Raw genomic sequence first — 18,088 nt, 5'->3', positions numbered from 1 at the left:
CCCTAGGGTTTAACACAGATCCACCCTGCCCTGCCCCCACCCCCAGGGCTTAACAGGGACCCAGTCCACCCTGCCCCCACCCCCCAGGGTTTAACACAGATCCACCCTGCTCTGCCTCCACCCACAGGTCTTAACACAGATCCACCCTGCCCTGCCCCCAAAATATTAACTTTTTGTTGAAAAATTGAAAACTGAAATATTTTGATTTTGATATGCTGCTCCAGTGCCCCGAACCCCAGGGCTTTACACAGATCCACCCTGCCCCCACCACCAGGGCTTAACACAGATCCATCCTGCCCTGCCCTCAACCCCAGGGCTTTATGCAGACCTGCCCTGCACTGTAGTAACACACAGGCCCAAGGCCACCCAGCTGGATGGTTACCGAATTGGCCAGCCCATGCTGGCACCTGGCTGTGCGACCCTCCTGCAGACACACAGGCAAGGCATTGTCTAGCAGGGATGTTCTCAGGCCCAGCTGGGTGAAGCTAGGGCCTGGCGTCATTCGTGGAGAGGGAACTGCTAGCTGGGGAGCATGAATCCCGCATGTGGGAACTCCGCATTTCCAGGGAGCGGATGGGAACATGTCATGGGACTGACCAAACCAGCTCGCATCCGACTGCTCACAACCAACTGCTGAACAGCTCCTGCCGAGAGCAGGCCTTTGCCACGACACGAGGGGGGAATTCTGGAAAGCTAATCACTGTGAGGAAATTACTGCAACATCGCAGTCACACCTCAGGAGCCAGGATCCCCAAAACCATGAGACTGGCTTCAAAATCATGAGGGTTTCTAAATACTAGATGTTGGCGTTTCCATTTTCCTTCTGGTGCTTGACCCATTAGGGTGCACTCAGGTCAAGTTTTAAGCCTTTTTTTCACAAGCTTGAGGGCTAGAAACTTCCTCTGTTGTATTACATGAAAGCCGAGATTCTCTCATGATCACCTGATTCCAGGAGCTTGACGAAACCCCACAAATATTGTGAGAGTTGCAATAAAATTGGAGAGTTGGTGACACTGGCTGTCTTTGGGCAGACAATGCACACACAGAGAAAGAGGGCAAAGCTGTAGAAATGGTGTGTGCTGCTCTGGTGTGGAGAATCACAGGCCCAGAACCCCAAGCACTCTGGGCAAGTGTACACAGCAAAATTAAGTCAACTTAAGTAACATCAACATACAGCCCATGCAATAATTGAATCGATTTTTCTTGTCCACACTATGCTCCTTCTGTCGGTGGTGCACATCCTCACCAGGCACTGATAGCCTGGAGCCCTGCTGCCGGGGCTGACAGCTCAGAGTGTCTACATGGACACTGCGACCTAACTACATTGACTTAAGTGCTACACTTCTCACAGAGGTGAAGTTATTAGGTCAGTGTACTGGGCAACTTACGTTGGCGGGAGTGACATGTTAGTGTAGATGCTTACAGAGTTAGGTCAACCTAACTCCGTAGTGTAGTCCAGGCCTCAGTAACAGCAGGACGAACTAGTTGCTCTGCCTCTCCCACAGGGAAGGGGTGGCTTCCTTTTGATATGATTATCAGAGGGTGGTGGGGCCCCAGCGCATGACACACGTTGGCCATGTGGCTGGGGCATGGGGATTTTCCTGACTCATGAGAATTGGGCAGAATGGACCTCCCTGCCCACAAGCCCACCCAGTCCCGGGGTGACCTCCCCCTACCCACTAGCCCCCCAGTCCCAGGGTGACTTCCCTCTGCCCGTCAGCCCCAGAGTCCTGGGATGACCTCCCCCTGCCCGCCAGCCCCCCAGTCCTGGTGTGACCTCCCTTTCCCATCAGCTCCCCAAGCTTAGGTTGACCTCCCAGTCCACCAGCCTCTGAGTCCTAGGGTGACCCTCCTGCCCCCAAAGTTCTTAAGCCTCAGGTGACCCACTACCCCACCCATCACTGCACCTTGGGGTGATCTACTGCCCACTAGTTCCTTGAATGTCAAGATAACAGGCTGTCTCAGGATGACTGCACCTTGAAGGCCATTGACTCGTGGGGGAACCTGCTGCTAATTTTAACAGAGGATCCCAGCATTTCCTGGGAGAGGGAATTCCTTCCTTCACTGCCCTATCTTTCCCTCTCACACCCAGGGGTACTGAACTCCAGCCTTTGTTCCTACCATGCTCATCCCATGGTGTCCCTAAGAGATCCTCCGGGTTAGAGCTGGGCCAGACCCCCACATCACAGTGTCTTGCTTGTGCCTTCTGCCCCTCCATCTGGGGGGATGGGCTAGGAGATGGGACAGAGCCCTGCTGCTTCATGCAGGAGAGCCAGACAGTCTGACCTGAAACTTTGCTCAAAACTTTTTGGGTTCAAATCCCATGCAGGTAACTGCTCCACTCCCCGTCCCATCACTGTTTCCAACAAATAGCAGATGTGGTGAAACATGAGGAGAAAATGCTCCCCCTGGCAGAGGGAAACAGAGGGAGACTCAGAGACTCCCAGCCCAGCTCTGCAGATGCAGAGATCTGGGTTGTTGGGATAAGTACCCAGACTCTTAGGGTACTTCTGATTGTACAGGAAGATGGAGCTCTGTGCCCCCTCCCCATCCCACACACACTCACTGAGAGTTTGGTCAGTTTTCTTCCTTCTGCTCACCCCTCTGACGTGCCTGTTTGCTCTTACTCCTGGCCTGGTTCAGACAGGAGGGCACACACGTACGTGCCTCCTGTGGCTGTAAGGTCAGATGCCCTTGTGCAGTGGGCAAAAACAATGCAGACCCATGTCTGTGGGGGCACTCTGTGTGTGGGACACACACCCCTCCATTGCGGTGCTCCCGGGACACTCACACAACACTGAGCACCCACCAGATTGTCAGGCACACCTTTCCATCACAGCCTCTCTCTATACATGCTCCTGCTGCCAGGAAGGCCTGCTTCAATTCATTTCCCATGTTCTCCTCACGGTTTGTTCTGGTGTCTGGAGCAAGTCACGTCTCACTGTGATGCTCTCTTTCCAAGTAAATCTATATTCTTCAGCCACTCGACCTCTCGCTACTTTTAGTAGTCTCTCTTTTTCAAACAGATATTGTTGCCATAGTAATCCACCATTTCTAGCTATCCCTGCTCCTGAAAGCTGCAGAGCCTGGCCTTGTGGCTTGAGGACTGCCCTCTGTGGAGGGAATGCTAAATTCCTTCACAGTCTCTTCACCAGTGGCATGATCATTCACCCCTTAGCTTCCTCCTTTACATTGGCTTCGTGGCTCATTAGTGTATTCAGAGCCACACTTACTACTACAGAAGTGTCACTTTTCTGGAGCAGTCAAACAGTTTTGGATTCTTTCACATATTATCCATTTTGATTTATGAAATGCTTGCCTCACCCCTGCGTGAGGTTCCACCTTGCAACCCAGACACCGGGCTGTGCCAGAGCACTCTCCTTCCCTGACAGGTAACTTTGAAAATCCGTGGTAATTTGTCATGCCTTCCTACATAATGTCACTGGAGAATACATTCTTCGCAGGGAGTTTTGCCACCTGGTGGGTGGTCTTAGTGGCTTGAAGTCAAAACACAGATTTGTGATTTTTTTTTTCCAAAAAGTGTTAAGTTTTTAAAATTGTGAATTTTAGGCTTTTTCCCCCTTTTCTTTTTCCTCCCCCACCTTTTGCCACTGAGTGCAACAAAATGAGTAATAGCCAGGATTTTATTCTCCCTCCCTCTTTTTTCTATTACAGAGTAGCAAAGGGAAAATGCAACCCAAACTCTGCTGCTCTGAGACTTTCCAGGCTTCTCCACCTCTGGAAAAATGACATGGCAGCAGAGTTACAGAGTTCCATCTTTCCTTTTGCTGTTCTGTCACCTTTCCAAGCTGAAGAAGTTTTGAAAAGTTCCAGAGTGAGAAAAGGAAAATGGGAAAGTGAAAAACAACCAAACCCCAAAACCCAACCAAACCTTTCAACATCACTGATTATGTTGCATTCACTGGTAACAAGGAATAAAGGGGGGGAAAGGAGAGAAAAGCAGTAAAACCCCCAAAATTTAAAATTTTGAAATGCTCAGTTCCAATGAAAAACAGGCATTTTTTAAAATAAAACAGAAGTTTATCATGGAAGTGTGCAGTCAGAAAAAAAAAGTTTGTTTTTGTCAAAAAATAAAAGAAAGTTTTGAATGAAAACTGTTGACCAGCTGTACTTCCATGTTGTTTTCATGGTTTTAGAATCTACAGACATGGCCTTTTCAGCAAATACCCCTGTGATAACACCAAAATCACTGAGATTTTGATGACAGTGGCAGAGGCCCGAGTCTCAGGCCTTGTCTACACTAGAAAGGGTTTATTTATACAGACAGAGCTATACTGGCAAACCACACTAGTGTAGACATGAGTACTGTAAAAGACATGAGTAGTATAAACATGAGTGTTTACTGGTACAGCTTATACCAGTTCCCTGAATGAAATAACCTGTACAAGGAAAAGGACTTTTTTTCCTGTATAACTGCACCTACACAACAGCTTTTGCTGGCACAGCTATGCTGGTTAAGGGGCCTGTGATATTTCCACACTCCTAACTGACACAGCTATGCTTATAAAGCTTTTAAGTACAGAGCAGGCTAGCCCCAAGAGCAGAAGCCTGAGCCTAGGAAAGGGAAAAATAAAGAGAAATGAAATCATTTAAATATTTTTTTTAAAAGTCCAACTGAAATCATGGAATTCCCATGATGCAAGATAACCTCATTGTTCATTCAAGCACCTTTCAGGTCCATCCCTAGCTGTGCATTTTCTGTTTGGATGGCACACTCCTTAGGGAAGAGACCTTGGCTTCCTATGCTGCTACAGCTTTAGTGATGAAATAGCAGGCAGGTTTATGTTGATGATAAAGAGGAGGAGGCATTGTCATCTGGGTGTTGGTGGTCTGTGTGCAACGAGTTTGTGGTCTGGGTCCAGTATCTACAGCACAGAACCGATCTCCCTAGCTGGTACTTAACGTCGCCCCATCGGACAATCTGAATGGAAAACAATGATGGCCTAGTGGTGAGGGCATGAACTTGGAACTTAGGAGAGAATAAGAACCTTTGCTATATAGGCTAATGATTCCCACCTGGGGCAGCTCTCAGATGGGCAGATCTGGCTGCTTTCTGCTCAGAAAATACAAAGAGACTAAAATGCAAACCAGATCCTGGCCCAGAGAGTCTGCCAAAGCTGTGGAAACTCTTCAGTGGGAATTTGGGGCTTTCCTGAGGAGGGCTGAGGGGCAGGCCGCAAGAGACACTTGGGAATTGGAGCAAGAGGGCTGTGGCTGGAGGAATGTAAAGCAGCATGGAGTGGCCTTGAACAGAATCAGCCTTGTTCAGATCCCCCAGGTGTCAAGGCAGACTGGGTTTATTTCTTTCCATTTCAAATGAATGAAAACTGAGACGCTAATAGAGTGAAGTGAAATGAAATGTTGTGTTACTGGAGCTCCCTGGGGGGTTTCCATAGCATGGGCCTGATTCTCGAGTCATCACTTACATTAAGCAAAGTGGCAGTAAAGTGCTAGCACTTGGACTGTGTGCCGTTTTCTATCCACCTTGAACTCACTCTGAATGATGACACAAACTGCAAAACAGTAGAGAATCAGCCCCACATCTCTGATGCACAGTTCTGGATTGATCCTTGGAAACTTCATTAGAACAAAGTCACAGGGTGCATTACCAGCTCCAGGTTGTGGGGAGAAGCCAGAGAGTTGATTGTACTGGCTAGGAAAGGAAATCAGAGGCAGGGACCCAGCTGGAAACTTGGGAGACAGAGCAGAGGAGAGTGGGAGAAGGGGAAGAGGGAAGAAGACAATCTCCAAAGTTTGGATGAGATCAGAGAACCTCCAAAGAAGCATTCAGACTTTGAGGGGTTCTCTGCCCTGCCCACCATTACCCGTTCCTATACAGTCAGTGTGCACTCTGGCCTGCCATCCCACACACAGCTAGGATTCAATGGCAATTATTGCCTCATCTGTGCAATGATTGCAATGGCAAGTGTTCTCTGCTGCTCTGCCTGGGTTTGGCTAGACACGTTAGTTACAATTTCTGGAAAGATGGAGAGCATCTCCGGCACTCCTTCACATGCAGAGCATGCTCAGAATATGCCCTTAGGTGGAAGGAGCTCCTGCAAACAGCACTTTGAATGTGTGCATCTCTGGAATAGCCTGACTCAGAAGGATTATTAAAAGCCTTTTCCAGATATACCAGGCTAATCAGAGCTTTGACCTGTGTTGTTTGCTGCATTCAAAGTGGTAATCTCATCAATAGGTTGCCCTTCAGATATGCAGGTGCCAAAAGGCCTAACATGGAGGCTGGCACAGGAGATTTTTAACACTATGAAATGGTCTCTGGCTAGATGAACCAGCGCCTCCTGTTCCAGAGGTCGAGCTCCCCACCTGTGTGCCAGGGCTGGGTTCAAACCGAGTTCACTGGGTTTGTTTTGTGAGAACAATTGGTATCTTCAGGATTCTGGAGCCCACAGGATGTAAAGCTCTGACTTCCTGGGCCACATTCTCTTCTCCCGCCAAGTTCCATCCAGCACGGGCCTGGGAGCTGTGAGACAAAGGTGGCTTTGCGTCACTTTCATGGCTGACAGATCTTGAGGCCAGCCAGCAGTCTGTTTGGTCCCTTGCAACAGTTACACCCAGCAGCCGTGTCCCAATGTGCTAGCAGTCAGTGCTGGACCTTCCTGGGCATTCTCCCCATACTGGATCACCCTGGAATGGTGCAAAGCAGGCAGAGAGGACCCCCTAACACTTACAATATCAGGGCGGATTGTCCTCTTACATGAATATTACACAAATGTAACTCCAGGGGGCCTGAGTCTCCACTCCCTTACAGCACTGCAGTCAGTGGGAAATGCTGGTGTATAAAGAAGCCTCAGAGGGGGCCAGGATCTGGTCCACAGAGAAAAGACTGTACAAATTAGCACAGGTCACTGACCTCACTGGAGCTATGCTGATTTACACCAGCTGAGCATCTGGCCCCCTGACCTTACAGGAACTATGCTGATTTACACTGGCTGAGGATCAGGCCCCCTAACCTCACTGGAGCTCCGCTGATTTATACCAGCCACAGCTCTGGCCCAAGGCACCTTTTGGAGTTTTGTTTTGGGGGTGGTTGCGTGGGTTTGGTTTTGGAAGGGAGCGTCCGTCCGCACCACTGCTGTGAAACCCTCCCCCCATCCGTGGGGGGCCTGTGCTGGTCCTCTCCTCACCAGAAGCTCTGTTCGAAAAGTTCCTGGCTGGCAGTATCTTGGCAGTTCTAGTCTAGCCTGTGGTTTGGTCACCCACTCTTTGGGAAGATAACCTGCCAAACCAACCAATTCTCTCCATTCTGCCCTCTGCGGTGTCTCCACTGGTGAAGCTGAGTTGAGAATCTGGGCCTCATTTTCTCCATTAGTTTTCGTGGGCATCAGCACTATTGTCACAGGAGCTTCCATCATCTCTTCCCCTACCCACTTCTCTGATGCTGCTTCTAACTTGTCACTGGTGTTTCGCACCAAACAGTGTAGGGCATCTCCTATGGAGCCTGGAGATGCTCTCATCATGTTGCTGCTCACACGCTATGTTCTCCAAACACCCGGTGGCCCAGCAGATTTCCCACTGTTTGCTCACTCTTCCTTACTCCTGTCCATAATTCTCAGCTACGAAGGCCCAAATGCATACCACTGACTGTTAAACAGGTGTCAGAATACAAGCAACAAGCAAAGACCATGGCTGAGGAGAAAGGAGTTGACAATTACACAGGATTGTCTGTCTAACATGTCTCCAGGTGCCACAATGATGGATGTATTAGGAATGCCGGTAGCTTGCTAGATTAGATAGATGCTCTGTAATCTCAGACTCATCAGGTGTTACCTGTTGTTTACAACAGCACACAATGAAAGAAGAAGAGGTCTGAGTGGGAGGGAGGGAGGAACATTTCTGGCTGCAGTGAGTGCTGTAGCTCATACTGATCAGATGGTGCATAGCTGGAGAGGTGTGCTCCTGCCCAACCAGTCTCAGGCCCAGCTTTCACCTCTTGGCAGCACGGCTCCTAACATCACCAAAATGGCAGTTGTGGGTTACAGCATGAGAAATAGAAAGCACAGCTCTAGGGGAAGGGCATGAGCCACTTCCCTGCCAATCCAATCGGCAATGAACTCGACAGAAGGAGGAGGAAAAGGGATGTGGCAACATTGTCAGCTCTTTTGCTGCTCCCCAGTTGCTAGGCCATGGAGATGTCCTTTACACATGCATGGCCCCAAGCCTGTTGAGAATTCAGAGGGGAAAATAAATTCTGGCTCTAGCAAGATAGCCTGCGTTCACCATACCTGAAGAGTGTGGCGGAAGCAATGCTGCACAGTGACGTTTAGTTGAGAATAAAAGGCTTCCTTCCTTATGAAAAGGACATGGGGTTTTTCTCCCCGGGCCCCACCTTTTCATCAAGGATTACATCAGGCTTGGGCCCAGTGTGCCTCGAAGGAAAAGGAAAGCAAAGGGGGGAGGGAAACCCTTCCATTGGAAACCTGGTGCCACCTCCTTAGATCCAAGGCCCTCACCTCCCCCACTGGGATGGCAGGTACCCTGTGGCTCCTGTTTGCTCTAGGTGGTTTGCCCAACATAGAGCTGGTAATAGTTCCCATCAGCCATTGTAACTGTCTGTGTCCTCAGCAGGCTTTATCTGAACAGCATTTGTTTATGGTCAATCCCACCACCTCCTTGAGAGGTTTGTGGGTATTCTCCTTATCCCATCCCACCATTGCCAAGGCCTCTTCCAGTGCCATCTGTGTAGCAGGAGCTTTTCTCAGCAAGCTCTTTTCCAATGGTATTTGCTAAAACACAAACAAAATCTGAATGAACAGTCACCCTCTTCCCCTCCTTTGCACCCATTTCTGTTCCCTGGTTCCCTCCCCGCCCCACTCCTGCAAGAATTGCATTAGACCCAGCACTGGATGTTGCCTCTTTAGTGTGTAGCCTGATGCTGCACTTGCAGAGAAATAACCAAAATAACCAAGCAGAGAGCCATGAAACCCTACCAGCCTGTCATCTTTAGGCACAAATGAAGCTAGTGTCTGTGCTTCTGATCCTGGCCTCCTACTGTACCTCTGCTGACCTCCTGGTTACCTTGGAGCACCCACCTGACCTGTCAGCTCTTGAGGAGGCACCAGAAGCTGCAAACACTGGAATCAGCTAATTCCCTTGCAAATCTTCCCTTTTGCCCTTCTGGTACTTTCCATCTCTGATAAGAGTCTTAGTACTGCATCTTACTCAGGCTCACTGAGTCCAACTGGTCTCTTCTGCACACAGACTGGTGTCCCTTGTTTCTCCTTCTGATTCTTTGTTGGCCTGGTACTTCCTACCAACAAGTTCCCTGCCAAATTATCCTCCTTCTGGGGATAACACCATTTAGTTCACTAGCCTGAAAGGAAGGCACTGACCTAGCCCAAAAGAAGCTCAAGCCAACTGAAGACCCTCTGTACAAAACCAGAGCACCATGTCCTCTTTAATTCCTGTGGTTGTATCACCCCATCAGAGTTACGAAGCCCTTTAAGTGCTAGAGCCCTGCCATCCAAGCACACCCTGCCTCCTACAGACAATTCACTGTGCAGTCCTATTCTCCACCTTGACTCATTATTACTCAGTTTAGTTCACAGGTAAGATTCCACTGGCTAGCTCTGCACTGTTCTCTGGTCTCTGATCAATAAAACAGGGGAGAAGAAAAAAAAGTCCTTTCTCCTGGGACCCCTCGGGCCCTTTGTTCTTAGCAACATGTGGGAACTCTAGAGCTCATGGTCAACTGATCCAGACTCCTCAGGATCATGACATTGCTGTGAACAGCGTCTCTCTAACAGTCACCATGACACAGCCATGGGAACCTAATAATTGATTCATGGATGCTACAGCCAGAAGGGACAATTTTGATAATCTGATCTGGCCTCCTGTGAAACAGGCCACAGAATTTCACCCAGTGATTCCTGTATAAAGCCCCCAAATTTTGGTTGAATGAGAGTGTATCTTTTAGAAAAACATCCCAATCTTCATTTAAATAGTTCAGATAATGGAGAATCCACCACATGTTTTGGCAAATTGTGCCAATAGTTAATTATCCTTAAAATTTTACACCTAATTTCTTGTGTGAATTTGTCAAGTTTCAACTTCCAGGCACTGGATCTGCTGGTTTAAAGAGTCCTCTACTACCAGAAATCTTCTTCCCATACATAATATAAGCAACAACAACAACAAAAATTCAACAGTACATATAGGGAAAATACAAAAGTGAGAAACTGGCAACAAAATGGAAACAGCAATGCGGGATGCATGTGAAGTTCTTGCAACTATTTCTGTTTAAAAAAATTACACAACTGCAGAAGTACAGATTTTTGGCAGGTATATTTAAAGCTGAAGGAATACAGAGTAAAGTGAATTTATTCCCCAGGTGGCTGGCTTCCCAAATGTCAGCCAGACGCAATGGGGTTACACTCTGGGCCTGGCTTACTCTGAGCTATATTCAAATCTGGGGCACCCAGGATTTATTGATGAAGCCCTTACCAGTATTATCACTAGTGGGGCAACATTGTATCCAGAAGTTTCAATCAGTTAGGTTTGTACTGTATGTGAATACCATGGTGAAGACTGTATGGCCTTTTGTATGACAGTGATGCAACTCCCATCCAGCTTTCCTAGTGGTCTTCTTCATACAGCAGAAGGAGCATCAAGGTAGATTAAAAGAAAGTCCTTAGATCCTTGAAACCAACACTTAATACAATCAACAGCAGTATGGGTCCACTCTTGCACATTACTGAGCACCCGCAGTTCCTATTGGCTTCCATGTGAAGGTCCCAGAAGGAACCATTATGATCATCTGATCTGATCTCCTGTATAACAGGCCAGTAACTCCCACATCAAACTTAACAACTCCTGATTGAATGAGAGCGTATCTTATGGGAAGACATCCAAACTCAACTTAAAGACTTTAAGCAATAGAGAATCCTCCACATCTCACTTCACAACAGGTGCTTAGCAGCCATGATGATATTTAAAATATCTTCATTGTGATTGTCTGCAGGTAATGAAATGACTAACGAATCCATCACTCTCACACAGAGCTTTTTATCCTGTGACCCCAGAGCACTCTACTGATGGGGAAGCTGAAGTGACTTGCTCAAACACACCCTGCAGGCCCAGCACAGAACCCAGATCTCTTGAGTGCCAGTTCAGCACTCTACCCTCCTGGCCACACTACCCACTTCCCTCGGGATCTCAGTCATGTGCCCGTATGCTCCTGACATGAAGATCTGGGTCACAGCCACACTTTCCACATGTGGTCTTTCTCTGACTGGATAAGGTATCCTAGTTTGTGTGGATTCCTTCCTTTCCAGCTGCAGTATTCATGGAGCCTGGGCAGTATTTCACACTGTGTGTGTTGGGTTGGGGCCCAGGGGAAAATTGTAAATTCTCAGCAAACCTATCATGTACTTGCTGCTGATTCTGACATTTCTAAAATACCTGCATAGCATGACAAACTAATTTAGCAAATACAGCTGGATGACTTACAGAACCATCACAACTGCTTCTTGCAATACAGTTCTGATCTGATTGCCTCTTCGAGATGGTTTTTACCCAGCACGTTCGATGCTGTTGCCAATAAGTGGAACAGTGTAATGTACTTTACCGCTTCTCTTCTGCTCATTTTCGACATGGCATTGGAGCAATGGGCTGCGTAGGAACCAAGAGGAACAGTGACACTTACCTGGGTTGCTTTTAGAGGTGCGCACAGGGGTGTAGTGGTTTTTGGAGGATGTTCGGACGGGCGTGTTTTCTTTGGGAGGGGTATCTATGGCCGAGATAGTCTCTCTTTCACAGTGTGCTATTGGGATTGGCCCCTGCTGCCTTAGGATGTCTGCCAGAGCCCTGGAACAGAGAAAGCGGACACAACATGTTCACAAAGCAGCAAGCCTGACATTCAAAGGTTTCACTTGTTCATCTACAGTCTCTATTTGAACCCTCCAGTGCTTTGATTTGTTAAGGAAAAATACAAAGGCAACAAAAAACCTTGTGGCTTAAGAGCTACATGTCTTTTCATGGGTACGTTAGTGGACAAAGCTCCCTTTGTTCACAGGAGAGTTTGGCTATTGTTTAATCTTTCACGTTTCCACTAATTCACTTAACCCTGAGGTTATGTTCTCCCTCCATCACTGCCCTTGCTGTCATTGCTATTGCTGTTGAATTGCTTTCTGTAGCAGAAAGCCCTGCCTTCATAAAAATGATTACTAGGCAGACAGGATCCCCAGGCCAGGTGCAGCATGAGAAGCAGGAGTGCAGGTTTCCCTCGACTTGTCCCTACCCAGCCCCAAGCCAATTTTCCTCAACCCTGATCCTGGAGGTGCAAAGGGGAGTTCAGTCCCATTGCTCATTTAATCCTGACTTTTTCTGTCCACAGGGGGACCAATAAAGTTTCATGGTGGTGTTGGGTTTTTGAATTAGGGTCACTGCTGAGATATTTCACATGGGCTATCATTATCAGAGCTGCAAGCTTATCTGTGGCATCTTCCCCATTAGAGACTTGTCTGATGGAATCAAGATTGAACAAGGTTCTCTGTGGGAAAAAATATCTGCATTCAACACCATAGGAATAAATTGCATCTAGTGATTTCCCTGTGAAAGCAGGAACACTCAAAAGATATTTAATCTGTGAGTATCATACACACTGTGGAATAACTATAGCATATAACACACTGATTTTTTAGTGCAGCCAACAGCTATCTCCCGACCAGCAGGAGAAAGGGCAGAACTGTTTTGGTTGTAAGGGATATTTTAAAACTGATTGAGTTTGAAAGGTTCAGTTCTCTCAGACAGAGGGAACAGGCCTAAAATCACCTTGGGTACCAACAAAGAAATTCCTCCATTGCTGTCATAAATATAAAGGGAAGGGTAACCACCTTACTGTGTACAGTGCTATAAAATCCCTCCTGGCCAGAGGCAAAACCCTTTCACCTGTAAAGGGTTAAGAAGCTAAGACTGGCACCTGATCCAAAATGGCCAATGAGGGGACAAGATACTTTCAAATTTGGAGAGGCGGAACAAAGGGTTTGTCTGTCTGTGTGATGCTTTTGCCAGGGACAGATCAGGAATGCAGCCTTACAACTCCTGTTAAGTTAGTAAGTAATCTAGCTAGAAATGCGTTAGTTTTTCTTTTGTTTAATGGCTGGTAAAATAAGCTGTGATGGATGGAATGTATATTCCTGTTTTTGTGTCTTTTTGTAATTTAAGGTTTTGCCTAGAGGGATTCTCTATGTTTTGCATCTGATTACCCTGAAAGGTATTTACCCATCCTGATTTTACAGATATGATTCTTTTACCCTTTCTTTAAATAAAATTCTTCTTTTAAGAACCTAATGATTTTTCATTGTTCTTAAGATCCAAGGGTTTGGGGTCTGTGTTCACCTGTACAAATTGATGAGGATTCTTATCAAGCCTTCCCCAAGAAAGGGTGTGTAGGGCTTGGGAGGATATTTTGGGGGAAGACGTCTCCAAGTGGGCTCTTCCCCTGTTCTTTGTTTAAAACGCTTGGTGGTGGCAGCATACTGTTCAAGGACAAGGCAAAGTTTGTACCTTGGGGAAGTTTTTAAGCTAAGCTGGTAAGAATAAGCTTAGGGGGTCTTTCATGCAGGTCCCCACATCTGTACCCTAGAGTTCAGAGTGGGGAAGGAAACTTGACAGTTGCATATTCATAACGTTGGTGTTGCTCACATTTGCTGTCTTTACTGAAATGCCTTATCTATTGTCCAATATCAGACAGAGTTTAGAACCTGAATCTGTTCCATTTTGAAAATATTTCAGACTATGCCATACATGTGCACAATGCATTGCAGGAATAATTTGCAATGTACTGCACTGCTCTTCTTCTAGCCTCAGTCCCTCTTTATGAGGTTGGTTCTTTGAGTCTCTCTATGCAAGAACCCAACTGAGGCTCCCAAAGCACTTTAGTTCACAACATCCCTGTGAGGAAGGGCAGTGTACAAAACTCAATGTCCCAGAACACTCCCTCGCAGCCCAGTGGAGCACTGCAGCAGCTTTACCTCAGTTTCCCCTTGGTCTTCCACAACTGCACCCAGCTATCACTGCCTTCCATTGAGCCCTCCAGCCAGAGATGAAAGTAAGCCGGTACGGTTCGGTATGGCACACTGGCAAGAGCCGGTACACAGCCGACCGTACCGGCAGGGGGTAGCTTCCCCAGGCTGACAATTTAAAAGGGTCCCTGGGCTGCCGGAGGCCTGGGGTAATGGCAGTGGCCAGGAGCCCAGTGCCCGTTTAAACTGCCAGCGGAGGAAAGCTGCCTTCTGGGGTAGTGGCAGCGGCCAGAAGCCCCAGGGCTCCGGTGTCGATTTAAAGGGCCCAGGGCTCCCAACCACCACTACTGCAGCTGGAGCCCTGGACCCTTTAAATCACCGCCGGAGCCCCAGGTAGTGGCAGCAGCTGGGAGCCCTTGGGCTCTGGTGGCAATTTAAAGGGCTTGGGGATTTAAAGGCCCTGCCCCTTCCACCTGAGACCCCACCCCCCCACACCCCACCTTGCTCAGGACCCCAGCCCTGAGTACTGGTAAGTCCCTTACGTTACTTTCACCCCTGCTTCCAGCTAAGATACACTGAGTCCCACCCCTTCCAGGGTACCAGTGTCCATAGCCTTACACTGAGGCCTGTAAAATTTTCTTCCTCCCTATATCAGAGCCCACCATGTACTTTCTGCTCTTGATGCTGGGTGTCCTCTGCAGCCCACTCTTAAGGTCTGTGAACAGTCCTCTTCACTCCCCCTAAGTACCAAGCAAACCCTGACCCTCTCACTGGCCTCTGGCCCCAGGTTTATTCAGGCTTCTTCCCCAGGCCCCTGCCAAAAAGAGATCTAATATCCATGCCTGTTCTCCCTCAGGGCTTCCAGCAGAGAGACTCTCTCCCCTCTAGAGAGGGTTCTGGCTCTCAGGAAGGAGCAGTCAGTCCACACCCCTCCCCTGTCATCCTCCCCCTTCCGTGCTTTCTTCCTTCTCAGGGCTTGGCTACAACTGCAGATGTAGAGTGCTGGGAGTTAACCCAGCCTTCAGAGACCGCAGCAGGGAAAATGCTGCCATGTGTTTACACTGTCAGCTGAAAGCACACTGGCATGGCCACATTAGCAGTTCTTGCAATGCCACAAAGAGCAGTGCATTGTGGTAGCTACCCCAGTGTGCAAGTGGCTGCAGCGTGCTTTTCAAATGGGGGGGGATGTGACAGGGAGTGTGTTGTGTGTATGTGGGGGGAGAGACAGTGTGTTTTGGGGGGCAGAGAGTGTGTCAGCAGGCTGTCTTGTAAGTTCAGACAGCAGCAGACCACCCTCCCCCCCCAGCCTCTCTCTCACACACACACACTCACAGCAGCAGCATTCCACAATAATGGTTTGCTTTGTCCCAGAGCAGATACGCATGTTGGCTGTCAGAAATGGAGCTTTGAAAGGGGATATTCACAAGCCTGCAGCCGAGTTCAAAACAATGACAAGAGTGGCCACTTGACTTCAGGGGATTATGGAGCATTTCTGGAGGCCAATCACCGCGCAGTAATGCAACACATTGTCCACACTGACACCCAGGCGTTTCATCCAAGGCACAGCAAACTTTATGCTTCTTATGGAGGTGGATTACCAGGAGCGCTCCAGCTGCAGAGTCCAGGTGCTCTATGTGCCTTGCCAGTGTGGACATCTCAGAAGTTAGGGCACCCAGGGCTGATTTAATGCACTCTAACTTGCAAGTGTAGCCAAGCCCAAAGTCCCACACCCTACCCAGGTGTAGCAGGGCAGGGCTAACTGAGTGGGGCTGGCACCGGGCCTCCCACCAGGCCTCACTGTGACAGGAAGTATTATTAGCCATGTTTGGTTATGATTGATCACATGTAGAGGCCCCCCGCCAAGACAAGGTCCCCATTGTGCTGGGAGCTGTAGGCGCACACATGCAGCATGACACAGACAGAGAGAGGGGAGGGTGGAGAGTCGCACCCACTGATGACTCAGTTACAGCTCCCTAATCCTCTTGGCCCTAGCCTGAGTTAGAGCAGCCTGGGAGTTACACCAGTTTACAACAGCTGGGGGTGCACTCTGCCTCACCCCCTACACTAGAACTGTAAGTAGACAGCATAGGAGCCAATCATACCAGCTAAGAGAAACCTAGTTAGGGCCTGAGCATGGCAAAGAGGCCAGAACAAAGGAAGAGAATCAGGCCCAGAGCATTTAAGGCCCATATTTTCAAGTGCGCCCCATAATCTTGGGTGTCTGACAGTTTGGGTGCCCAACTTCAGACACCAACGGCCTGATTCCTCAAAGGTTCTGTGTGCCCATGGCTGCCGTCAACTGCACACTGAGTTGTGGGTGCTCATCGCTTCTCAAAACCAGGCCTGAGGGGTCTCAAACTGGCCACCCAAATCCTGATGTACAATGAATTGCAATATGGCCTTTTGTGACTAGCCCAAGGTTACCCAGAAGCCAGTGACAGAGCTGGGAACAGGAGCCAGGGCCCCAGGCTCTGCCCTGCCCTAAACATTAGAGCACAAGTCCTTCCTGATGGGAGGATTCGTTCCTCCCACTGGTGCTCCCCTGTTGCTGCACAATGCAAACATTTCTTCCCACTGCATTTGCAATCCTGCACGCTGGTAGGCAGGGGGACCAGGAGCCAGAGTTGTCCTTTCAGGCCTAATTCTGCAAGTCCAGGGCAGGGGGAGCTCCCCCTGAAGTCAATGGCTGTTCCATGGTGACCAGCATCACAGGACTGGGCTTCAGGCACACACCTCTGAGCGATTATTCAGGCGCTGGTTAGGGAACAGCGTCTGTGCTACGGAAATGCCAGGAGTCGCTTTTCAATCACAGACATTGTGACGTTATTGCTATTTATTTGCTGTGACCCTCGCCCTGGGCTAGGCGCTCCCCAAACACTCAGGGAAGATGGTCCCTGCTCTGAGCGATGGTCCCAGGACAGACAGAGGTCAGGAGATGCGGAACACCAGCAGTGCTGCTGGAACAATTTTTGTAGTGGGTGCTGAAGGCAGAAACCAAGGATTTGGGTTGTTACTACTACTTCAAACCAGGGTTTTGGCAGAACCCCTAGTCCCAGCACCTATGAACCCCAGGAGGCAAGCTGCATACAGGTCAGCTCGATTCTCTGAAGGCAACATAGCAGAAGAGGGGCTTGCAGAGGAGCTCAGAGGGGGCCGTGTGGGAGAAGGCACAGAGTGCGAGAAGATGACAAGCAAGGAGCAGAAGCCGGGCACGCTGGTGCAGTGGAGGGGGCAGAGGCGATGCCCTATCACAATACAGGACATATTGTTCCTCTCAATACTCTTGTTGCCGGTGCTATTCTTACTCACAGCTGGTATTCGGTGTTCGACTGAGCACTAGGAATGGGGCTGCCCAGCCTCCAAGATGAAGAAATTTGCTTTGATTCCCTAAAACTAATGGAGGCAATTAAAGTGAATGTTCTCCAAAGGGATCTGAGTCAGTAAGAAGCGCCCAACCCTCTCAGTCACTGTCTACCAGAACCAGAAGACTACATCAGCTCCTCTGGGTGAGCGCTAAGCCACATGTTGGGAATCTAGTCTGGTGTGTGAATCGTTTCCAAGAAAACCATGTGTAGCTGCTCCTCAGCTCCAACCAGGAGCTGAAATCCCTAATCTTGATTGTAAGTATAAAGCAAACTCGCACGCTATGTGAGGAAGAGCATTCAGCTGTAATCCTTTATCAGTTTCCATCCTGAAGGAATGGTAACACTGAATGAGCAAAACAGTCACAGCAAAACGGGAAATCTGTACAGTACAATGCAGTCAGCCTCAGGCTAGAAAAACAGAGGCTGTTACACTGAAAAGAAATGAAGAAACCAGAAGTGCCAGTCAGGGAAATTAGGTCTCCTTTTCATTTGGTTCCACCTTCAAAGTCTATGTTAGAGAAGCTGAACACAACTGTTGGAAGACGCCTGGGATCCGAAGTGTATTGGGACTAAAATGATCTTGGATAAATATGAATGAAGAAGCAACCTGCCAAAAAGTGCCTGCTCTATACAGAACGGGCTGCTCTAAGTGTTTACCACTCATTGCTCTTCCTTACCTCCTGGGAGGATGAGGAAAAGCTCTTGATACTATCAAAC

General features: G+C 48.5%; 1 protein-coding gene across 1 annotated transcript in view; it reads right to left on the bottom strand.

Moving 5' to 3' along the window:
- The window catches only part of SHISA6 (shisa family member 6), a 392,736-nt gene that overhangs the window by 361,212 nt on the left and 13,436 nt on the right, over positions 1-18,088 (bottom strand). Inside the window, exon 2 of the mRNA XM_073310637.1 lies at positions 11,687-11,847. Coding sequence (XP_073166738.1) covers positions 11,687-11,847 — 161 coding nt within the window. The remainder of the gene's footprint in view (positions 1-11,686; positions 11,848-18,088) is intronic.

Source organism: Lepidochelys kempii, chromosome 14 (assembly GCF_965140265.1).
Source record: "Lepidochelys kempii isolate rLepKem1 chromosome 14, rLepKem1.hap2, whole genome shotgun sequence".
Taxonomy (NCBI): domain Eukaryota; kingdom Metazoa; phylum Chordata; order Testudines; family Cheloniidae; genus Lepidochelys; species Lepidochelys kempii.
This window is presented reverse-complemented; position numbering and strand designations above follow the sequence as displayed.